General features: G+C 38.0%; 1 protein-coding gene across 3 annotated transcripts in view; it reads left to right on the top strand.

Moving 5' to 3' along the window:
• The first annotated feature begins 5,805 nt into the window (after window positions 1–5,805).
• The window catches only part of kcnk2b (potassium channel, subfamily K, member 2b), a 33,602-nt gene continuing 13,937 nt past the window's right edge, over window positions 5,806–25,470 (top strand). The window contains exons 1-5 of one of the 3 annotated variants that reach the window (XM_081602316.1): window positions 5,806–6,204; window positions 8,594–8,907; window positions 17,154–17,271; window positions 22,231–22,391; window positions 24,269–24,464. In XM_081602316.1, the coding sequence (XP_081458442.1) occupies window position 6,204; window positions 8,594–8,907; window positions 17,154–17,271; window positions 22,231–22,391; window positions 24,269–24,464 (790 nt within the window). In that variant the 5' untranslated portion in view covers window positions 5,806–6,203. Of the gene's footprint in view, window positions 6,230–8,593; window positions 8,908–17,153; window positions 17,272–22,230; window positions 22,392–24,268; window positions 24,480–25,470 lie in introns of all 3 variants that reach the window. The other 2 variants (XM_081602317.1, XM_081602315.1) reach the window with 2 other exon arrangements.

Below are 25,470 nucleotides of genomic sequence, written 5' to 3' on the forward strand. Positions count from 1 at the left end.
GTCACAATTGCTGCTCTGTAGAGGAAAAGTGGAACCAAGTATAAAGTCGTAGTTGGGTGAAATGTTCTCACCACAATCTTCAGTCTCATTTCTCTACAGGTTTTATCATTTAGGGACCAAATCTGGACCCCACAGCTCATCAGAAACTTGTTAACTCAGTGTTTGCAGAAATACACAAGGTAAAAGCAGCACTTAGGTCTTCATGTGCCTTTTTAGCTCTGGAACCAAATTCCTAGCAAACCTGAGATGTGCAGAAACTGCTGGCTCCTTTAATCAGAAGCAAAGAACATGATTCTTTCTGCTACTTTAATTCACTTATTTTCTAAAAAAAAAAGCTCTTTCATTTATTTTGTGTATTACTGGTGCTGTACCTGAAGAGGTTCCTTTAAATCAGAAGGTGTCCAAAGTCAATCCTGGATGTTTTGGTTCACCTGAATCAAATGATGATTCAGGTTTTATCATACTGAAGTTGAAGTAGTCGGACCATTTGAATCAGCTTTGTTGAAACAGACACTCATAAAGCTTGCAGATATTGTTCAGTTTTTACAATTGAAAAAAAACAAAAAAACATTTTGATTGACCAGAGAACAAAAAAAAAAAGAATAAAATACATTTGGTGTCAAATTGTAATGGTAATTTATTCAAAAGATTATACTTCATATACAAATGGAGGCACTAACGGGACTCCATTTGTGTATGAAAAAACTGAAAAACAAAAACTCTTGAAGGAATAAAATTAAAAAGAAAACACAGAACCTGGATACTTTTATTTACATAAACTCAACAACCATTTGTTAGTGCAAAAATAATAGAAAAAAACATAAAATGTCTAGGCAGGAACCCATGGGGAATACAAATGAACTTACCTTGCAGAGTCCTCTGGATATCCTGCACTCATCCAAAGTCAGGTTCCCCATCACCTCCATCCATTAACAGTGTTTACTTCCGTGCAGAGAGAGCAGGGATCAGTGCTGAACAGGACAGAAAGAGCATCCCTGCACTTTACTGATATTCTTTTTGATAGGCTGAAAATGATGTGATGTTGAAATCTAATCACATATATCCCACAGGTATTTTTATTCAATTTTAATCTTTGCACAATTAAAATATTCACCAACAGACTTTTGAGCCTCATTTAATCCACAAGAGGAAACAAGAAGAATAAAATCTTATTTTTTCTGAAGTCATCCTTTAAACCATTTTGTCACCTTGCTGATAAATACACTGACGTTGTGTAATTATTAATGTAATTGATCATTTTATTATTGATATGTTTATGTCCATTTCCTCACAGCTTGCAGAACAAACTGCTATAGAATGTCCCCCCAGGTTTTTATAAACCCAGTACAACTGGAAATAATATGTTCATGTAAAGCCTAATTATTTAAACCGTGAAGCTTATGTTTGAGCACATAAACATAACGTATTGGGTTTGCTACATTACTGTCTTTAATCAACTTTTGCTAGCACGTCGGAACTGAAAAAGTCCCTATAGGAGCAAAATAGCTTAATTTATCAAAAAATAAATAAATAGTGACTAGCTTCCAGATGAGAAAATGGCAGTTTAATAAAGTGAGGAAGAAACCAACATGAGATATTGAAGCTCTATCTGTTTGAGAGCCAACTGTGCATTTTAATGTCTTCTAAACCCACTGTGGAAAGATCGCGCAATTAACAGGGACCACTGAAGCCTGACGGATGAGAAAAGTTTTTGCACGATGCAACTTGTGTAATTTACAGATATTTAATGTGAATTCTACATCAAACTCTTTCATAAGTGACTTACATCACACTGAATTTACTTGCTGAGACTTTCATTACACAGCTGCACCTAAAGCTGATCAGTCCTTGCTGCAAAATATGTTAATTGTAAAAATATACATGTAGAAACAGATAAAAAAAAAAAAAGTATGAATCTGGGCATTCAGAACTGTTGAGTATTCATCAGAGACAGCCTGGAGAAAGATCCTGTCTCAGTGGCTGGTTTTTGTGGTTGTAGTGCCAACCTGAAGGTAAAGATCTAGTCTAAATAGATGTGTGCTCTTGCACTATCCAGGGATCTGAACAATTTTTGAGGCAGCAGACATTTATGCAAGTGTAATTTCATGTTAAATTTAGATGCAATCTAAATTGTTCTTTTGGAACTTTGTTTGAATTTTGCCAATAAATTTAATTTGTGGTGGAAGATGAATCTTTTTAAATCCAGTAGTCTAGAAATGTACACTTTTTGCCCTGCAGGGGATCTTTTCCCAGCCCAAGCCCTCAACACACACTGCCTTGCGTGTTTTTGATGTTTCCTTGTTTTAACACGCCTGATTCAGTTGTTTGCAGTTCAGCAAAAGCTTGTTAATCAACCATCAACTGAAATCAGGTTTGCTGAAACGGGGAAACAACTGAAAACATGCAGGGCAGTGTGTAAAAACACGCCGCAGAGGACCCGACACTGTGGATTTGCTGATAACTCTCTGCAGGACGAGCAAAGTGCAGCTTCTGTGGAAACTGTTTAGTTGGATTCAGCAGGACCGGGAGTCAAGACATAACTCATTTCTCCACCGTCGAATCCCCGGAGTCGTTACAATGCAAGCTTGCAGATGAGGTGGTGGAAATAAAAGTGTGTAATTAAATGAAACCTTAAAAACGTTTTGCTTGCTGATGTTGAGGTTCATCTGTTTCCTGAACCTTCTGAAAAACACAACTCCTGACAGATTTTGGCAAGATAATTGTGCATTTTTATAAAAAAAAAACAAAAAAACTTGCACTCGTACAGAGAACAATAGGGTCAAAGGTTTTTTTTTTTATCTGTTAGCAAGATGCACATAGATTTTGCCAACATGTTTGTGAAAAAAATAAATAGCTACAACAGAAATAGCTACAAATCATCCCACTGATTTTAAAGATGACAAAAGCCTTAAACAACTATATTTTTGCACATACCCTTATGGACTCATTAGAAATTTTTTTTGTAATTTATTCATGAGAACCTTGCATGAAATTCAACATCAACATCATTTCTCTTTTGTTGCTCTGCCTTTACAAAATTACCTTGGTAGTGTGGCACATTAATGCAGCGATGTCACCCATAACAAGGTTACTGTCTTCATGCAACATGAACCATATGTTCCTGGTATCAGTAACGCTGCCCTCCAGGCAAACTGGCAACCATTCAATATGAGACATGCTGAGGGTTGTTCTCAAATAAAGCACTGTAAGATTAAAGGCAAAATAATAAAAAAAGCATCTCAGGTAAACAGATTTTCTTTAGAAATTGATGATTATAAATGTACACTGTTTAAACTTTACCTTTAATAGCATAAAGTTACCTAATTTTTAAAGTGCAATCAGTAATACTTTTATAACAAATTTATATCAGTAATGATTTCTTGGTTAATGTCAAGTTGTCATAACAAAGACATTTTGAATAATGTCAACTTTGTATTAAAAGTGTCATAATTTACCGAATGACGCTTTATGACAACAGTCATAAATATTCATGAAGGCTTATTCATGTTCATGACAGGTGTTATGTCATGTTTATGACAGTGTCATGTCAGTCTTATTCACCCCCTTCAAATAAAGTGTTACCAAAAAATCAACTTCAAACTACTTCAATTAGTTCTAATTAAAGCAAAAAATTTGGAATCGGGAAGCAAGGCTCCTTTGATCAGTTTGGGTAAACTGTGAAAGTGATTATAACACTGAGCTATCCATGTAATTAATACGTTCTATTAAAGCCCATCAACACTACTGCACAGAAAGCAAAACAGAAAAAGAGAGAGAGAGAAGTTACGCATTCTCTGTGTGACTTCACATCTGACGTCGACACTGGGTTTGAAAGAGGTGAGGTGAGACCAGAGAAAATTTCAAGCGAAATGTCTGTGAGAAAGAAGACATTTATACAGCTGAAGACTTCATCCACCAGAGGAAACAAATTAGGATGTGGCTGTAAAAATCAATACTGGAGCAGGACGGATTTCATGGTACAGGGCTTGGACTTGTCTGTGAGCAGCCAGAGGAATAGATTTGGGTGATATTTACTGAGACATCCAACTCCTTCAGTGTGAAATAAATACGACAACATCTGGAGCAAATCTTCCCCTCAGAATACTTTATTAAAACTATTTGGCTGAGCTTAAGGTTCATATTGGGTGAAAAACGGCTGTTTACTTGAGCTCGCCTGAAGAGATATAATTTGACATCACAAAAAAAAAAAAAAAACACACACAACAGCAAATTCAACGAAGAGAATTTCTGTTGTGTTGCTATAAACCATTTCTATCCAACTGCAAGAAACGTCAGCTTAAAACATTGTTAGATTTAAAAAAAGAAAAATGCTGAACCCCAGAAGACTTGCTGTTAGAATTACAATCCTGCATAATAATAATGTTCTTAATTCTTTTGTTATCACGAACAGAATGTTCACACGTATTGAACACAAACCTGTAGATAGTTTTGCATGAACTTAAAAAGTTTAAGGCATATAATCTGACTAAAACGGGGAAAAACAAACATGAAAGTCACAACATTGTACCTCAGAAGATTTTGCATGATAAATAAATGTATGTAGCAGAGAAGCTCAGCTCTGGAGTCCTACCATTCAATTACCACAAGTACATTATGTAAATGAGCAGTCAATACTGATCAATACAGTAGGCACTTCAACACTAACACACACCCTATCCTACTGTTTCTCTGCCTTATCTGAACATCTTCAAGGGCAAAACAGACTTTAACCCAATTAAAATCCTCGTCAGCCCCCGTGTGTTCTCTGTTTTTTTTTCAGAGAGAACACACCTTCGTGCCACGCCAAATGAAAAGTCACATCACAAACAGCCCCGACTGTCTCACTAATTCGGATGGATTTAATTAATGCGCCAAACCTGTGCTTTGGAGCATGTAGTGCCGTGCCCTGGGGTCTGCTTCCTCCCACTGATAAGCTGGTTGTCGCCTGCAGGTTCAACTTCTCTGTGTGACGGGGGCAGCACCTGTTTAAATTACTGGTCCAACAAGGACATCATGGCACTGCGCTTTCCGCTTTAAACAGCAGAAAACTGTCCTTGAGAGGGGAAAATAAAGCAACAAGGGCGGGCAGACCTCAGGAGGAAAATGTCAGACCTCTTTACAAGGTGCTTTTGAGTAAAATGATGATTCCAAATTGCCAGCTGTTTCATTCTGCAGTCTGTATTGTGGCCGTTGTCAGTGTGCAGTGTGATGTTCGCTATTTTAGTTTTACTCCAGATGCACCTTCTGAAAGGTTTCAGATGTGTTAGATTAGTCCACAGAAGAAAATCTTGAAGACTCTTAAGAAATGTCACATTGGTTTTGGGCATATTAGAGACAGACCCCAGTCTGTTCCTCAGTGTTGAATCATGAACTTTGCCCACAACACGATGCTGTGGGTGTGTTTAAAGGGGTGGTATTAGGTATTTTCAGGCATATATAAGTATGTTGAACAGCTGGAACTATCATGGTGCTATAAAGTCACCATGTAAGTCATGACATCTATGACCTCTGTCTCTTTAAGAAGCAGCCGCTCTGTTTTCCTTCAGTGTACAATTAACATGAAGCCATGTATAATTTCCTTCTACTTCACAGTTATGTTTTTTCATTATTTATTTTTGCTTAAAATCACAACAGCCGAGAGTGAAGTTTTCAGTGAGACAAAATGTGAAAAGGCTTAAGGGGTATGAATATTTTTGCAAACTTTCATGATAATAATCATGATCATTCGTTGCGCTCTGAATGGTGAGCTTTAGAAATTTTCCATAGAATGTTACAGCGCCTCTCTCTCTCTCTCTCTCTCTCTCTCTCTCTCTCTCTCTCTCTCTCTCTCTCTCTCTCTCTCTCCCTCTCTTTCCCAGCGCACTGCAGCGCATCCGTCGTTGTCTTACTCTTAAAAGTGTTTCCTCTCACTCCGACAACAAGCCGCGCTTCCTCCAAACACCTGGACGTGCACCGTGGATAGTTAGCCTCTCCCCGCTCCCAGTTCCCTTTACGCTCAGTCTTAACTCGCGTTTGCGCCGACAGACGTGATGCGCTGGATGTATTTTCTCCGGAGATTGTGAAGCAGGGAGCAGGTCAGCACTCCGAAGCCATGTGGACAGCGGACACGGGAGGCAAAGGCAGACTTTAGACAGAGAGCGGTGCTGCGCTTTCCTGGAAAAATAACGCCTTCTAGGAAACCGACAGAGACGAGATGGTAGAGAAGTAAGTAGCCTACGTTGACATCAAGGTGATTATAAATTGTCTGCATGAATTATTATGAATGTTAACAGATAATTGATGTCGTTTTTGTGTCTTTTATTTCTGTTTTCTGAGCAGATTTATTGTCAAACATTGTTCCATAAAAACTATGTTGTTGTTTTTTTTAAACCATCTGAATCGTGACGACAGTGCTTACTTTAGGTATATAACTTATAAAATAAGGATGCTTAAGCTTAAGGGATATGAAGTGAGTACTACTCTGTAGAAGCAGTTTCCTTTAAAAAATGGCCAGCACGACCTCTTGGGGGTGTTATGTAATCACCTAAGGGTAGCAAACGTTTGAGAAACATCATTGTGACAAATATCGTTAAATATTTAATGATTTAAATTTTATTTTTCTGCTGTAGCTCATGCTCCAAGCACAAAAATACTAAAAAAAAAAAGAGTGTAGCCATGCAGAGAAAGTGCTGTATATGGAGCATTAAAATATAATAGCCTAATGTCAGACAGTGTGAGTTTATTCCACAAAGATTAGAGTCTGTGTGTTTGATTTTTAGACAAGAAAACAAAAGCATGTAGATGTGAGGCTGCTTATTGCTACAGTTCACTGGGAGCTGAACAAGAGGTGCAGATCCAGTAATTCTAACGGTACAACCATAAAAATGGACGCCTCATAAATAGCTCAGTAAAGAGTTACAGTCGGCTATCTGTAGAAATCTCACGTTTCACAAAGTCTGCCCGCTGAAAACTTACAAGAATTGCCTGAAAACCAACGACAGTACTGCACCAGGCTCTGGTGAAAGAATGCAAAAACACACAGCACACACACTGGATAAGTCAAGGAAGTAATTGCCACTTGCCAACTCTTCTGCATTGAGCTGGAGATTATGTTTTGGACACAGTAACTGTAGTGAACTATGATCAAGTGGGGATAGAAATATAATATTGTTTGTCAGGAGGATAGATATGTTAAACAATGTTGTACTACTCCAAAGATCTGAGCCAAAGGAACCAGGTCGATGCTCAATAAACGTTCTCCTATATGGAGCCTTGGGGAACTCCATGCAGGAGTTTTGTTGGATCTGGTTTAAAATGACCAAACAGCAACCCCAGTTTGCCAAATGAGACCTGGAACTGTTTAGCACAGTAGAATCCCAAATACAGGGATGCTGATCAGGAAGAATTGGAAAGGAGCTAAACACAGGGCAAACCTGGAAGAGTACATTGTAGAGTCTGGTAGGAGAAGGGGCTGGAGTGGGAAAGGCTCAACTGTGTTAGAGAAGCACAGTCAAAGTTCAGTCCTCTTTCAAAGACTGATGTTCAAAAACAAACTTCATCCAAGCTTCAACCAAACCAAATTTAGAGATTTTTATTTGTAAAATATTTCAAAACCAATAGTTGGGTTATTGAGACAGAAGCTTGAATAATAATCGACAACTAATGGGGACCGATGACTTCACCTGGGTGCACTGGTGAAAGCTTTAATTATGTATTTATTAGTAAGACATTCAGACATGTGGAGCTTGAGTTAATAATAAAATAATTAGTGTATGGCTGTGCAAGGCTGAGAGTTAATGCAGTTCTTGTTGGTTAAAGAAAAAGCTTGTAGATGCCGAGCAGCTTCTCACACTCCATGTGCATTCTTAAAAATGAACAAAAATTACATTGAAAAAAATATTCTCTTCATTATCCTCTATTAAATCTCCATGTTTTTCATTAAAAAACAGCAGAAGTTTTATTCTTCACATAAAAAAAAAAATACTTTCTTAACAGAAAAAAAAAAATTCCTCTAAAGAAACATGGTAAAAATGTTTGTGGGTAGAAGGTGAAAGAAATTATAGTGAAAAACGCAGCATAGTTACTATTTTATACAACCTGTCTACAGAGCCTCGTGTTTTTTGCATCGCTGTACTAGCTGGCTGTGCTGCACATAAACTTCTCCATAAAAAGACTTTTTTTTTTCTGTTGCCCTGAGAAAGTTGGAGAAAAACAATGAAAATATTGTTAAAGAGGTGTAAAGTCCTTGACTAAGAGAAAACAGGAGTTACTTGAAGCATTAGCTCTCTGTCGAAATCTATTGAAGGAATGAAGGAATAAAAATAGTAAGAGAGAGTAAATCAAACAAGTACAATGAAATAAAAACAGCGAAACAATCAGTTATCTTCTTACTGGTGAAGTTTTAATATTAAAATTTCAAACAATTGGCCTGCAGTGGCAATAAACCAACAAAATGATTTAATTAGCTTCTGGTACAAAGTCAAATGTTTTAAGTAACAGAGAAAAAAAACACCACATAATGTGTTAGCTAAGCTCTTTTTAACAGAAACATGTACAATTGTTTAGCTCTTTTAGTGTGGAACACCTCAGATAACGATCATCCCCATCCTTCCAGTGGCCGCACCTGACCTCCTTGACCCAAAGGCTGCCGTCCACAACTCCAAGCCTCGCCTGTCGTTCTCCGCAAAACCAGTGGTGCTGAACACTCCCGAGGATGAGTGCGACACCCGGACCACAGTCATGAGGTGGAAAACTGTGTCGGCCATTTTCTTCCTGGTGGTCCTGTACCTCATCATCGGGGCGACGGTGTTCCAAGCTCTGGAGCGGCCTTACGAAAGCCAGCTGAAATCGGCCATTCTGGAGGAGAAACTCAAGTTCTTGGCCATGCACAGCTGCATCAATTCAACGGAGCTGGAGGATCTTGTGAAGGCAGGTGTAATATCTTCTTTTCTGCTGACAAAATGAGTTTTACAGGTTCATTCCCGTGTTTTGTGTTTTCCATAGCCAACTGTTGTAAAAAAGGTGAATGATTTATTGAAACACCGCCTATACGAAGTAATATCAGAGCACATGCAGTATATATTTTGCTTTGCCACAAAAACAACAATTACCACAGCTGGAGGTCGGTCGTGGAATGAATTACCTTGTATGCTAAAATAAACCTCAAAGAAGGTTGTTTGGTTGTTTCTCACTGTTTGCATTTGAATGCGGTTTGTTTTCTGCTTACAGAATTTTGCTTATTTTAAATACTTTGTGGAGTAACGTGATAAATGTTTCCTGCAGTTTGTTGTGGTAATTTAAATAGTGGTTGGGCATGATGAATGTGAATCTAATCGATCAGATTCTGCTGTTAATATTTTTTACAATTGATATAAATTTTAGTCAATGACAGAATCGGTAAAAAGCACTTGAGCGCACGATTTGCATTGTGATCAAGTGCCGCAATTGGTTCATGAAGACTTACAAATTCATATGCAGATACAATCAGAATGTCGTAGGACAAAAAAATAAAGTATTTCTATCATCATCACAGTCGTCGCATTCTATATGATATGCATGTTTCTTCACATGCCTTAACTCACCAATCTGAATGCTGGATGAATAGTCAAAATAATAATAATAAAAAAAAAAACACCTTCTGGATTAAAAACATGAAGTTTGAAGTGCAGTCCTGTTGGCGGGTGTCCACCTTGGTTAGGGAAAACACTGCACAGGCTCCTTGATAGCGAAATGTCACATGAGCTAACTTATAGTGAGCATTTTGGTAGCTATGCCCTGTCAAGATGCATAGACGTACAATGGCAATGTGACAAAACAATTTCTCAGCTGCGTTTGTATATGTTTGTTGTCCAGAGTTTTAAAATCAGTTACAAAACAGATGTTTTGACTTTTTGAATCTTTTTAGAGTTTAGTCTGAGATGTTTTGCTTCACCTAGCAGCTATCTGGGTGAACTCATAATCTGCTATCATAAAGAACTGCAGCATTTGAACGTAGGAACTGAACTGCTTTCAGTTTCTGTCTCAAAAAAGTTTTACAGACACTGAGTTGCAACATATAATTTGTAGATTAAAATGCAGTTTGTGTTCAAATCAACTGAACAGGTGTGCCTAACAAAGTCGCCAGTGAGTTTAGACCACAAGGTGGCAGAAATCGAGAATAGAGTGCAAGTTCCTTGAACCAGTGTGATTACATTTAGTTTTTTTATCCATGAAAAATATCTTTCAACAACCAAAGCTTGGAAATTTACTGTTTTCTGCCTTAAATCAAGATACAAGAAGATGCCACTGTAACCCACTCTCTTATTTTAAAGAGATGTTCAAGCATGAAATGATATTTTCTTCAGTGATTCTTTCAGTTTGAATACATCATCTCAAATGCCAAGTTTATTTACCTTTTATCTAAAGAAAATGAAAACATGAGCCAATTTGAAGCCCTAACTGAAATGATATACTGTAACACTATATGCTGTAAAGATCAGGTGCAAAAAAAAAAAAATTATTCAAACCTTTGTCATAATGAAGATTTTTTTCCCTTACCAGTAATCCTGTGATGATTCTTAAATACACTCAACCAAGATTGCTCGAGAATAATGCCACTGAACTCTGCTGACACTGTATTACTCAATATACAAATATTTACTACGCAGAGGAAATCTAGTTAAATGATCCTGCTTTTAATTAAGAGGACTTGATGAAAAGTCATAATTTTATAGGTTATTTTTTTCTCGAAAGATTCAGTTTTGTCCTTGAAAGTGTGTTTTACATTTTTCAAGATTTCTACATAATTTAGACTGAAAACAATAGATACAAAGATATCCTAGTAAAAAAAAAAAGAGAAAATTCACAATAACTGGTAGTTTTGTTGTTGTCGTCGAAGCAAATAGTTTTTTCTTAGGCTCGACTAAGTGGCAGTTTCAGTTTCTATCGATGTTAAAACACTTTTTTTAACTGATCTGGTGACAATCAGGTGTGTTTAGAAGCAGGAAGTTAAATATTGTTTAAAAGGATGAGGATATAGGTATCAGAGCAGGAGTAAATGAGATTTCTAAGTTCGTGCAAAGATTTCACGAGGCTGGAAAAGGTTAGACTTTCCCTTCCAAAGAGTTGGGATTCCATTAACAGAATAAAGGTTAATGTTTATGAATCCACCACCAGGAGAACATTGAACAACAGCAATGTGCTGCAGGGACACAAATACTGCATTATACAAAGAACATTGCTGCATCTGCAGATGATCTGGTAAACAGTCAACGTAAGACGTAGGACTAGTTTTCCATTCTTGGAGAGACAAACTAAAATTTACTGAAAACTACAACATTCAGTATAAAACAGAATTGTATTTATGCATGAGTGTGAGCTACAATGTATAAACATTGTAGCTCACACTCATGTTTCGGTTTGTCATGAAATAAACTCTCCTAAAACAAGTTGAATGTTAGTAATTGGCATCATGTATCTATTTGCACGTTTAGGCAATCTGGTCTCATCCACTTCATATCTGTTTGTCTCTTCGCTGTTGTCTGAGCTTTTTTTTTTTCTTAAAATGTCTGGATTCCCAAGAAAAGCGGTTCCATATTTTTTTTCCATCTGTTTTCATATGAAAAAGAAAAAAAATCTCACGTTGAGACTGAAAAGCAGCTCATTAACATTGTTTAATTGCAGTCACCTTAAAAAGATCTGCAACGTTTATGCTGAACTTTATGAAAGTCTATAAGGAGCTATGTTGGGATGCTGCAAAATCTTCCACTGATTTGAATTTTGGTCATTGTCTATGCTGAAATTCTGACAATGCCATACAATTATCTATGAAATTGTCAGATTGAGCAGGAATTTGACCTAAATTCAGACTGGAGCAGGCAGGTGAGATGCAAAATAAAACTTCTAGCACAGAAAAACTTTCAGTATTTCAGAACTGAAAACAAAACAAAAGGAGAGACAATCAGTGCCTTTGTCACAGACTGCTATGCTTTGCTGGATCATTCTATTCATTTTAATCTGGGAAACAGTGAATGCTTATATCTTGGCAAGAGGAGTGAAAAGGAATCGTGCACAAAAAATTAAATGCTCTTTTATTTAGTTGTTGTGAGCCCATTGTACTGAGGATGTCAAACCTGGAGTAGTTTCCTGAAACTACTGAAAAAGTGACCTGTCCAGGGTGACCCCGCCTCTCGCCCGGAACGTTAGCTGGAGATGGGCACCAGCAACCCTCCTGACCCCACTGAGGGACAAGGGTGAAAGAAAATGGATGGATGGATGGATGATCTTGTTAATTATCAGTCAATGATTACAATTCAAGGACAGGACTTCTACTACATTGTGTTATAATTCTACTTTACACTTGAACTACAGCTTGAAATTCTCTATGTGCAATTTGGAGGTGTGCACACCTCCAAATGTGTGAAGGCGTCCTGACAATAAGAACAATCTGACGGGGAATAATGAAAACCACATAGTATACCAAATATGACCACTGATTAGCTGTACTGAGAGGGATTCAAGCGCATGAAGCAACAGAATAAACAATCAGAATGCTACAAGGATACAGAAACCAGAGAACCAAACCACTTGTTGAATAAAACATTAGACAAACACAAATCAAACTCAAAGACTCTCATGACTCAGAACCAAGAGAAAATTAAAAATGGCAGAATGTTTCTATATATAAAGTGTAGTTATTTTCTACTTTTCAACTCTGATCTCCAGATCTGGAATTATTTTTCTGTTATTTTGAACTCTTAGACAGTCGCTCAAGCACAGCTGGACATTGGCCTTCAATTACCAAAAACTTTTCACTTTTGAAGTTCAAAGCAAAGTGAAATACATACATTTGATCAAAAACATATATATCCTTTGAGATCAGGTATTTGGACATTTTGTTCATGAGCTGAATTCTGTTCTTAATAGTCTCCCTATTTTAGACAGCTGTTACCCCATGGAAAAAAAATAATAATAATTTTCAAATTTGGTCTGAACTAGCCTTTATTATTTTCCAAATTGATTTCAGGTTACCAGGTCTAATTGTGTTGTTTTAAATTTGGATTTTCGATTGCTTATTAAATGCCAAATGAAAACATTGTCGTGTAATACAGCTAACATATTCTAGGACAAACCACCTCTGTTAATTACTGTTCAAACTCAGTACTTTGTTTTTCTCTGTTGGAACCATGTTTTCTTTTGATACTGTCAGACTAATTGTAAGACAGCTTTCCACTTTCAACCAGAGATTACTCTGTCCTTTTGTTGTTTCGCAAGTGTGTTACAGCATTCGTCAGCTCTGCCTGTCATCTATTAGTGAGCAGGTCAGTGACTGAGTTAAGCAACCTTTCGAGCAACTACTTTTCCTCTGATGATTTATTGATGCACGGTTTCAACCCAGGTGCCATTTATTCACTCTTTACTTTGCACAGATGCGCAACTTTTTTCAAAAGCTAGTCAGCAGAGGATGAAGGAGAAGTGTGCTCTCAAAGGGAGTAATTAAGAAGGTAAGCTATATAAAAAAAAAAAGGCTTTGACGATTCAGATTCTCTCAACTGTTTGGTTTAGCTCGCCGACAGCCTGCGTGATGTCCACGTAATTTAGCCTTATTATGGGGCGGCTTTGTGTGCAAAAGACAGAGCAGGGAAGAAACGATAAGCTCACTTGGGTGAAAAACAAAAGGGACCGACTGAGCCTTGCCTCGCTGAAGGATTTCTTTGGAGGAACAATGGATGGGAAGTTTTATCTTTTAACCTGATTTACATTTGTTTTTAGGGTTTGAACAGCTGAAAACATTCATAGCACAACATTTCTATTCTCTTAATCAGAAGAATGATGCATGGACATAACAAAATAAGCATAGATGTTTGATTCTTTTGCGTTCGTAGACTAAAACGGCTCTTATCATGATGGCTCTCTGTTTCTTTCTGGTCTGTTCAGATTGATCAAACTTAGAGTTTAAAATTTAAAGTGATACCTGAAGCTACAACTCATTATTGGGAGCAAAAATATGCATAAAACACATAAAGTATCTCTAGGCAGAGGAGTATATTGGTTTTTCACTTGAACAAGTTACCTTGGTCCCATCTCAGATAAGGGGAAAACAGGTAACAGAAGAAAAGTCACTCATTGATGAATAATATATAAACTGCACCATAAACGCTGATCAACAACTTCTTCATGTACGCCAGTTCAATTGCAGGTCAATGCAAAAGTCAAATCAGGCAGTCAATTAGCAGAAATCAAAGGAACTTTGAGGACTTGGTACAAATTAAAGAAAGCAACAGAATGAGGGAGATAAGGGATTGAAGGTACTTTCAATGTGGCATGTTTGTTGGTGCCACACCGCTACACTGCTGAAATTTTCGTGCACAACTTTTCTCTAATATATAGAGAATAATCTGTAAATAGGCTGCACAGTGGTGCGGTTGGTAGAGCTGTTGCCTTGCAGCAAGAAGGTTCTGGGTTTGATTCCCGGCCCCGGTTTTTCTGCATGGAGTTTGCATGTTCTCCCTGTGTATGCGTGGGTTTTCTCCGGGTACTCCGGTTTCCTCCCACAGTCCAAAATCATGACTGTCAGGTTAATTGGTCTGTCTAAATTGCCCCTAGGTGTGAGTGTGTGCATGGTTGTGTGTCCTGTCTGTCTCTGTGTTGCCCTGCGACAGACTGGCGACCTGTCCAGGGTGTACCCCGCCTCTCGCCCGAAACGTTAGCTGGAGATGGGCACCAGCAACCCTCCTGACCCCACTAAGGGTGTCAAGAAAATGGATGGATGGATGAATCATCTGTAAATACAAAAAAAACACGTTGAATCTTGAAGCCTATGGGCTACTGCAGCAGAAAACCACACTGGATTCCACTCCTGTCAGGGTTTAGAAAACTCAGGCAACAATTTACAGTTTCAGTAACATTTGTAAAATGTCAGATAAGTTTCAGTCTAACAGCATTCAGATGGGAAGGTGAGATGCTTCCCTAAAGTACGGAGAGCTGTTGCTGACTGTGTCAATCCTTTTATGTGCATGTCTTCTAAGGGACACTTCCAGCAAAAAAAAAAAAAAAAAAAAAAACGCACAATGACATAAATCATAAAACATCTGAAATGCAATTGACAATGAGTTCATTCAGCAGATCCCAGTCCAACACGGCACCTTTGAGTTGTGTCAGAGATTTCCATCAAGGATGTGAAGCTGACAAATCTGCTGCAAGTTTGAGATGCTATCATGTGAACATGGAACAAAATCTCAGAGAAATCTTTCAGACATTTTCCTCTGTGCCACAAAAAAAAAAAAAAAAATCAAGATGTTTCTGAAGCCAAAAGGAAGTCCGACCTTTTTAGTAGCAAGGCGTATCTTTTGAAGTGGCTGGTAAGTGCAACTTTACACTGCCAGTGTAATTTTGGTCTAGTTGTCTATCTTCCCTCTGACTTATTACTGTCTGAACTGTAAAGCAGTTTGTTTGTTTTTCATTCGCTGTCCTTTTAATTCCACTTTAATACTCTCGTCTTCACTTTCTTATGCAGAGGCAGCTTCCTGTTGTGAATTAAAGAAGGCTCAGAGTGACGAATGATGATGAATAATTATAAACACTGCACGCTCTGTGACATTTTAGTGACCCTAAATATTGTGCATGAACATCATTAATGGAACATTACTGTTCTATTCCAGGAGGTCCATTCATATTAAATTCAGTTAATGGAGATTATGCCATCTGCTGCTCCCTCCTGATCAAAGTTGCAAAATTATTAAACGGCATCACAGGAGACTTGATATTTTACAGGCTTTGAGTTTTAAAAGAAAATCCCTAATAGCAGGAGATAAATGTTTTAAAATCTTCTCCCACAATTATTAGCAATAGAGCCAAAGGTTTGCCTGCAGCTCTCCTGATGTCTCAAAGCTTTTCTTTTTATTTATTTTTTTCTGTCTCAGTGATTCTGTAAAGATCATAAGATCTTTACAGGTTGACCTGAGTCAACCTTTTGTCTTAAATGTGATGTATTGTACCGTTTCAACCCAAACCCAGGGTCTATTGTAAATAACAAAAGGTGAGCTCAAGTCCATCTAGCTTTTAAAATAATTAATAGTTAAGCATGTCATTATGTTATACAGTACTGTTAAAGATATATTTTTAAAGATTAAAATAAGAAGCACAGAATTGTGTTATATTCTTGTTATTTTTGCTTAAACTGAAAGATTTGAGCTTGACAAATACAATAAAATCAGATCATTATGTGTGTAATATTAAGTTCAAATCTGAAAACATTAAAAGATTGTTGATGAGTGCTAGACTCAAAAAGTACTATTGAATGTTTGCATTAAATTAGAATCTACGGTAAATATTATACATTTAAATTCTTAACTTAAAGTAATGCACTGTTGGTCAGAAGCATGTATTGGTATGTATTTATTGAGAAAACTTAACTTGAACTTGCCTCTCGAAGACTTGAGTCATGATTTAGATGTAGGAGAAATGACTCGTGAATATTTCTAATTCAAATGTCAGTGTTTTGTGGAAAATTTGAGCTTTAAAACTAAGTTAGATGAGTTAGATATTAGAGAAATACAAAGGACACTGTATTTTTAAGGATTTGTCTGTGGTTTATTTAGACTGCGAGAGAGCAAGAGGGGTCAAAACTGTCGGCAGAAATGAAAACGGCTAAACTGAGTTTGTCTTACCTTGTTTAGCATTCGTGCATTTAGCAGCCCAGGTGCAGAAAGTCACCAATTCACACAGAGTTAAAATGTTCAGTCTTTCACTCAAACACAATAGACAAAGCATGGACTTTAGAGTGAGGAGGCTCTTTGCATGTTAGTGTTCACGTTGGAGACCACATGTTGATTAAAGGCTTTTTAAAAGGTGAAGTGGGTGTGAAACTTGGCTTTGGAAAACACGAAAATGTAAACAAGAATTCATGAAAACTGAGAACTTTTATTGCTTTACTCCCAACAGCCTTGACAGGTTCTTTGTGAATAAGGCTGCAACTTAAAAAGAAAATCTTCAAAAGGTGACAGATGCTACTTATCTTTTCTCTACTCTTAATTGGCTTCGTTGGATGTTTACCTCGGCTGTCATTTATTCCCCAGGATAGTTTTCGTGCACCACTAATTTTGCATTCATTTTCTGAGTTTCTGAACTTATATTGTGTTAAACTCCCAACGAGAGCCACCGTCTTAACGTTTCAACTGCTCTCCTTTCGTCTGCAGCAACTGGTTTCGGCAGTTCGTGCTGGAGTGAATCCATCGTCAAATTTGTCCAATCAGACGAGCCTGTGGGACCTCAGTTCCTCCTTCTTCTTTGCCGGGACTGTTATCACCACAATCGGTAGGAAGAATGGTTTCTAACTAGAGAGAAAATAGCACCTGTTGTTTTCTGAGTCCTGAAAATTAAAAAAGGACAAAAAAAAAAAAAAAAACATATGTTCCCCTTTTAGAGAGTAGAAGCATGGCAGAATAACTGTGTAATTTGAAGGACCATTTTGGCATGAAATTGCACCTGCACACACAAATTAGAGTCACATCAGCTCCTGTCCAAGATTGCACAATGACTGCACTCCTGCAGCAGTTGCAAAAAACTCATTTCCTCTACAAGATTGCACTTTGATTTGCTCTTTCACTTCCACCGCAGACTGAATGGAGCCTATTTAACATCAGTAAGGCAATGAAAACAATATATTCAACATAACTGACAGATGAATGACCGAACCACAAGAAAAGCAAACTTCTCTCTCAATCTAGCCTCAGTTTGGTCATTCATTTGTCCAACTGAGGAGAATTTCCACTAACTAATTTTTGCTCCTTGCAAGGTTTAAAATGTTATCGCAGTTCTTTGCAACAGAGCTAATATCCTGTTCATTCACAGCAACAGAAGTTAAATGCAGGACTCAAATTATAATTAGAGCACATTACCCTTTATCTGAATGCCACAGGCTGAAAATCCACCATGCTTCCCATCTTTTTTTACACAATTTGTCCCCTCTTTGTGTCATCTGCAGCTGTAAGAGCTTACTAATCAGGAAAAAAAAAGTAACAGTTCACACAAGCAACCTCCTTACAGACTCTTGCACATACATACACACGCACGCACACACACACACATTCTGACAGCTCATCTGGCTTTTCCAATTGGACCTTGACAGATCGCTGTGTCTGTTCAGTGGGTTGTTGGGCTCCATTTCACATCTCCAGTGCCCTGTCAAAGCTCAGTCTCTAATGAGGAAATTAAATGCAGTAAAGTGTAATGAACTGATTTGGCTATCAGCTTGGAAATAAGAGTGCGCTTGTATTTTCACATGAATGGCCGTAACGTGTAGGCAGAGCGTGCTCTCGATGAGCGCTGTAGTATCAAACTATACAACCCACATGCAGCCCAGACTCTCACCAGAAGCATTTTCAGTTTCCCAGTGTGTGTTGCGCAATGGAGAAGTCATGTTTCTTCTTTTTCTTTCTTTTTTTTTTTTTTTAAACCAACCAGTCACAACATGATTACACATATTCACAGGCTTCTACCACATCTGTTTGGTGGGCACCTGCAGGTTATTAAACGTAGGCTCTGTCAGAGATCATTACTAAGATGCACGTTTTCACATAAAAACACTGAATCGCTATAAATGAATATTTGGATCTTTGCAAAGGCCACAGCGCCTCACAAAAGCATAAATAGGCAATCCCCATTTCACATTTTGCGTTTTATGTTATGGCATTAGCACAAAGTAATGTATAATGTGTAAGAGAAAGTAAAACGTTCTTTCAAAAACATCCGACAAGAGCAGCATGCATATAGTCAGCCCCCTTCTGCCCTGACAGCCATAGATAAAGATGTGCAGGCTTAGTTAGAAAACAATACCCTAAGTTTTAAATATATAGTAAAATTAAAAAAGAACTATTCAGTACTTTGTGTATAATTAAAAAGAGTAATGTACAACTGCAATGCCACAAAGACAAGGACACCACCTAAAATGCCAAGCCAGGAAAGGTCAGCTGTAATCAGAAAAGCAGCCAAAAATCTGGAGAAGCTCAGATGAAAGAATCTGTTGGCTGGACAACTATTAGCTGTGCCCTTTAGAGAAGTGCTGGTGTTTCACATAAACTGCCAATAAGATACATTAAAGTCTGTGGCTGTAATGTGACCAATTGTGTCAAATTTCAAGCGGTGTTAAACATTTTTGCAAATCACTTTGTAGACAAAGTAATTTCTGCATTTTTTTTTTTTTTTTTTTTAGCTCACTGATCCAGAGAAAATAGCTCCGTTCTGTTTGGCTTTCTGTTTTGTTTTTTTTGTTTTTTGTTTTTTAGAAATGTCCACATAAGACCAAATTGCATAAATGAAGTAAGGGTGGTAGCAGAGGGCAAAAGCTTTGATTTTTCTGCAGAAACCTCCCTCCCAGGTGGCGATTTGTGTGCTTTGTCTTTGCAGCCTGTTAGTGTAAACAGCACATAATTGCTGCGCTGTCTGAGGGCAACCATAATTTTTCCTGATTGTTCCGTTGCCTTCGTGCTGTTATGTAAATAAATCAGACACAGAGGCTGTCTCCGAAGCCAGTGTGTCATTTTGTCAGAGAAATCCCGGAGATGTAATTTTTGTTTTCGTTTGTTTAGATCAGCTTGAGATTTTTGAACATCTGTTAAAATCTGCGGATCTCTTTTGTCTTTGCAGATAATTCCCAGTGAATTACCTGAACTAATGAAAATCCCCTCTCTCTCTTTCATCCCTACTGCAAATTTAGAAAATGAAATATGAATGAGGCATTGGTTGCTGCTCCTGTGATTATCCTCCTTTCTCCTGGAGCTGATCGCCTGGGATCTCGTCGTTAAATCTATCTGACTTACAATCCATTTACTTTCCACGCTGTCTGGATCAATACCAACACTCAAAAGGAATCTATTATTTCTAGTTTGTAACAACAGGGATGAACAGGGTTTACATGCTTGTCTCCCTTTGATTGCAAAATAAACCTTTTGTGGATTGTAGTAATGCAATGATTTGGTTTTCTCATTATAAGCCCTAATTAAGCTAAGAATCCCTTTGTGTGAAATTATTGGGGTTCCCATAAGCAAAAACAGCATATCCTTCATTAAATGATTTTAAAAATCTCATAAAATAGTTTATTTGGCTATTAGGGTATCAGGGTTTATGACAATTTATGACTTTTAAACTAAAGGCTGCTGGTCTTTCATGCCCATTATACGAGTATTTCCTCTAACCACAGACAGTCGAACTCTTCCATATGAATCACTACATGGTGACATGATTGAATGAAGGATGTCGACTTCATCCTTTTTACTGAGAAAATCTTATTTATTATTAATGGAGCATCTATAGTAAGGTGTGAAACTCACTGATGGACTCAGATGAACTAGTTTTCCTCTCATAGAAAAGGATCAAGGCAGATAAAGGTGTTGGAAAAATGTCACATTTTTCAGACAGACAAGTGCCTGAACTAGAAAAACACCAGGAAGTTGATTGTTGAGCAGAATTTGCCATTTTTTTATTTTAAAAAAAAGAGAAGAAAGGGTTAACAATGTGATTTTTTTTTTTTTTTTTAAAGGCTATAATTCTATCATTCATTGAGGTGGAGATGATTTGACTGTGTCTGTAATTTTTTGTGATGCAAAGAGATAAACTTATATAGTTTAAGGTTTTTTTTTTTTCTGAAGTCATTTTTCTGTTTAAACATTTTGTTCTTAGCAGCTCGGTTTCAGTTCACTGAATATGGGAGCCGGGGTTGCACGGTATTTTGATTCTGTTTGGTTTTAAATTAGACTTGGCAGGGAGAGCTTTACAATATCTCTGCATAGTGAATCTCCTACTCAAGCCAAATTTCACTGTTGCTTCCCAGTCTGTGAATCCCAGGTTCTTGCTTTATTGCGATAAAACATAATGTCTTGTTTTGAGATCATTTTCAAATGGTATATTGGTAATGATATAATAACGCAAGAGCACAATCTCAAAGATCGAGAAAGTTGAAATATTAATGAACATTTAACACCGGAACTGGAAGACATTTTAAATATCCAAAATAAACAAACAAGACAACAGAAACAACAAATAAAATAAATTATGAAGTCTCTGTAAACAAAATTGTCCTTAAAAAGAAAAAGGACTAGTTGAGACCAAAGCACCAGACTCAAGACTGTTTTTATCTAGGTTTTGGAAGAAAGAAAGAGAGAAAAGAGAAAAACGATAAATCATTCAAATGAAAATTGAGTTTGCTGTAATTTATCATGTGATTATTTGATTTATTTCTTATTACGACAGGCCTGGTCTCCCGTTTATCTCCCCTGGAATTAATCATAGAATTACTATGATATGATTGACAATTTCTCTCACATTAGGTGTCACTTCGGTCCAGCAGACTAGAGAGTCATCAGAAGGCTCCCTGTAGCTTACACGCATTAATACAGGAAAGTAAAATTTAGTTCATTAAGCAGCTGTTGAATAATGAAACTAACACTGTGTGATACCCGGAGTCAAGTTTACACAAGGAAAATAAAAATCTCTGAAGCTTCTGTTGGACATGTTATTGTCAAGCTGCACTTTATAAGCAGGTTTGACGAGGAGAAGCCATGAACAGATCTGTACTTTTGTCTCATATGAAAGTGCTAAGTTAACAAGAAGGTTCACTTTCTCTTTTCATATTCCATTCGTTTTGCTTTGAAATTGAAGGCCTGAATAATAAATTAGAGTGAATCAGAGGCCCTTACACACCTCCATCTTCCACCACTGGAATTTCATCAAGCTGATTTTTCGGCATTTGTCTGAATTTCTAACGTGCTTCATTCAGAGTTTGTGGGTCAGCTTTCTTGTCTGCCAAGTTTCATTAAGTTAAAACAGTAACTAATACAGGTTTTTATTATTATTAGATTTTTTTTTGTTTAAATCATGCACTAGGTAACCCAGCTTGCAACTGAATTGACTTACAACTTATACAAGACCCAAATTGAACACATGCATGTTCATCAACTGCTCTTTCTTTCTGTCCATGTCCAGCCTCTGGAGCTACAACATTCAAATCTACGCAGTATTTTTGTTCTCTAAAATGTACAAATGCATTTGCAAACGTCTTGAATTTGAGCAAATCAAATTTGTTCAGCAAGAAAACAAGTCTTGCACCAATGAATTAATGGCACAGTAGAGGATCTGTGTTGTTTTGCTTTCATGCAGCCAGTGCTGGCAGTGAGAGGCACACAGTGATTAGGCGGCAATAAACTGTGAAAATAACATGTTCTGACTCGAATTGGAATCGCTTTTGTTCATTTCCCGCCCGTCTCTCCATTTCACCAGGATTTGGGAACATCTCTCCCCACACAGAAGGAGGACGGATCTTCTGCATCCTCTACGCTCTGCTGGGCATTCCCCTGTTTGGGTTCTTGTTGGCCGGTGTCGGCGACCAGTTGGGAACTATTTTTGGCAAGGGCATCGCCAAAGTCGAGAAGATGATTGTGGTGAGCAACGCTGGGGATTTTATTTTATTTTATTCTTTTGGGATAATCAACATAACAAAGGCAAAGCATTGAGGAGAGCAGTAGAAACCAAACTAGATGCAGTTTGTCTGAGAGGATGAGAAGAGGGAAAGTATTCGAGATGAGGCCTGATTTATTCAAGTGTATGCTATTCCCTGCTGTCCTCGCCCACTCTTCAACAAGAAAACTAAACCACCCATATGAGCAGCAGGTGGAGAGGAAACCACTTCCCAGTGAGACTCTTTTATAACCCTCCCCATGCTTTGTACTTCACCACTCAGCTCATCGGCGAAAATTACAGTGGCTTTACAGTAAATGTGTTTTCATTTAAGAAATAGGAAGCCCAACCAAACCCACATCTCAGGAAGCAGCCAACTTCCCAGATTGAGCGAGACGGTCGGTAGCGTATGGGATGTCTGACAAGCCGGTCAGACAGACAGACAAACAGATTGATAAATCGATCTTTGATAGACTTGCTGTGCTGGGGGATCCCTACTACAAGCCTGTGGACAAACACGGCAGGAGGGCAGGACATGCCACTATTCTCGGCGCTGTGAAAGGCAGCAACGTCTGATAAGAACAACCTTCTGATTGCAGATATGTCACAACTGTTTTACCCCTGAGTCGGTGCTTACTGTTGCGGGGAAAATAAACGCTTTCAATTAGGTGTTATCACCAGAAACTGGGGCCACAGCCAATTAATCTCAGGCACTACTCCAAAGTCATTTGACTGGAGACTGATGGCAGATTATACTCTCTCCAATTAAAGCCCAACATTTTGCAGACATTTTCTGCATGCGCACTTATTCAAAAAGACGATTCAAGCTTTCCGTTTTGGAGCAAAACCAGTGGCAGTGGCTATATATATATTATATATATATTAACACCCAGATACTTGACAGCAACAGGTTAATTATGTTACTGATTCATTGCGCGCTCTGTCACTCCCTCTGGAGCAGGGAAGGTTGGAGGGTCATTCAGACAATAGAAACAGATGGATTACTACAGTCACTGCTGTGGGGGGGAAATGCTTTACAGCAACTCAGCTTTATCAGCCTCCCTTGGGAAAAAAGTAATGCTTGGTTTTCAACTAATTTTAGCATAGCACATCATCTTTAAAATTTACTGTATTCCATATTTATGCACAAGGCACCAAGAAGGGATCAAAAACTCTGATCTGAGGTCCGTATGCTCTTTACGCCTCCCCGTAGACATACTGTTCTTAGATCTTACATAACCGGGGGAGGAAAAGGGCATGATGCTATCAGCGTGAAGCCAGCTGAAGGAAGTCATCTCAAGTGGAAAAGCTACCCCAGACATCAGTTGCATGCAGAATATGTTTCAACTCGCAGCAGCTGTGAAAGGAAAGAAAAGAAAGACTCCAGCTTTCATATGAAATTTGAGTTTTTGCCCATCAGACTTACTGCTGAGTTTATTCAGACATCTACTACCATGAAGGCAACTGAAATAGCAAATAATAAATAACAAATAGTTTTTTTAGCAGATTACAGGTATGAGGACACGTGCTGTTTCTCATCCTGATTAGGAGGATTCTTCCATCAAGTGGGGAAAGCATACCACAACTGTGCAGAGTTAGATTTAGGATATAGTAAAATAAAACTTTATTTCTAGAAAGACGCTAACTATGCTAATGAATAACGGTGAAGCAAATACAACCTATTAAGAAAATATTCATTTTCAAATAACGTGACACAACACGAAAAAGTTCAATGGGTGTGGCATTTTTGGAAATGCTTTTCTGCTCTGGTAAAATGTTCAAACAGTCAATCGCCTTGTCGCTCTGTCTGAGGTGTGAAACCTCTCAATGGTTTCCCTTTTTCTTATCCTTTTTTTATCAGAAGTGGAAAGTCAGCCAGACAAAGATCCGCGTCATCTCCACCCTGCTCTTCATCTTGTTCGGGTGCCTCATCTTCGTGGCCCTGCCAGCTGTCATTTTCAAACATATCGAAGGCTGGAGCACGCTCGAGTCCATCTACTTTGTCGTCATCACCCTCACCACCATTGGCTTCGGAGACTTCGTGGCCGGAGAAAAAGGTCATCTGACCGAGGGTATGTGATTTCGTTTCGCAGCATGTCTTTCATTTGCCTGACTGACACATCTATTAAAATCAGTGTATTTATAGCAAAGTCGGACAGCTTGACTCAGTGGATGGGCTAAGTAGCAATGAATCTCCCACCAGACAGTTTTTTTTTTTTTTTTTTCCGATCCTTATACTTCATCACTGACTACAAATGGCGGCTATATGTTCAGCTCTACCATCTGTTAAATCCAAGATTCCTTCTGAATTTGCTACTCATCACCTAAATGGGTCTTCATATTTCAATGTGATGAGTATGGACTTGTTTGGATTCAGATAGCAGAGTCATCAGATCAAACAAAAAAAAATAAAAATAAAAGTCCAGTAAAATTAGCTTTTATTTACAACCGTGACTCTACATCCAGGGTATGGTAAGCTCACTGTACCACATAAACAAGCACCTAGGCAAAATTCAAAGCTAAGTTATTCCAAGTCGCATATGGTACAGTTTAAAATTTGTGCTTTTGGATTACAGGAAAATTTTGTTTAGTTACATTGAGACCCAACAGTTTTTCTTTCTCAATTTACACCACCGAAAGGAAGGATAAGGTGCTGGAACAGCTGCTGGACGACGTGAAATCATATGTCCTGTGTCACATATTGGCTCAGAAAGGCTTCGGCTTCGCTGGCCGTCTGCTCACAGTGTTCTACGTTTGCAGTAATTCCACATGTGCTGTAAACTTTTCCGTACCAAAATTAATTGAAAATTACCTGAAAAGCAATGATGTGAGCCTCGTTGTAAGAACGATTACATTACGAAACACTGGTATCGTCATTCTGCAAGAGATGCACTGAGAAAATGTTTCCTGATCACAATCACCCAAATTTTAACCTTATAATCCCTGACTAGTGGAAAGTTACAAAAACAGAAGAATTTTCCAATCAGTGAAGCATCGTACTACGTTCTAACAGCATGCAATCTTTTTTGCTATAAAACAAAGTTAGAGGAAGCATAGAAACTG

This window comes from Poecilia reticulata, chromosome 21, assembly GCF_904066995.2.
Source record: "Poecilia reticulata chromosome 21, P_reticulata-male-v2, whole genome shotgun sequence".
Lineage (NCBI taxonomy): Eukaryota > Metazoa > Chordata > Actinopteri > Cyprinodontiformes > Poeciliidae > Poecilia > Poecilia reticulata.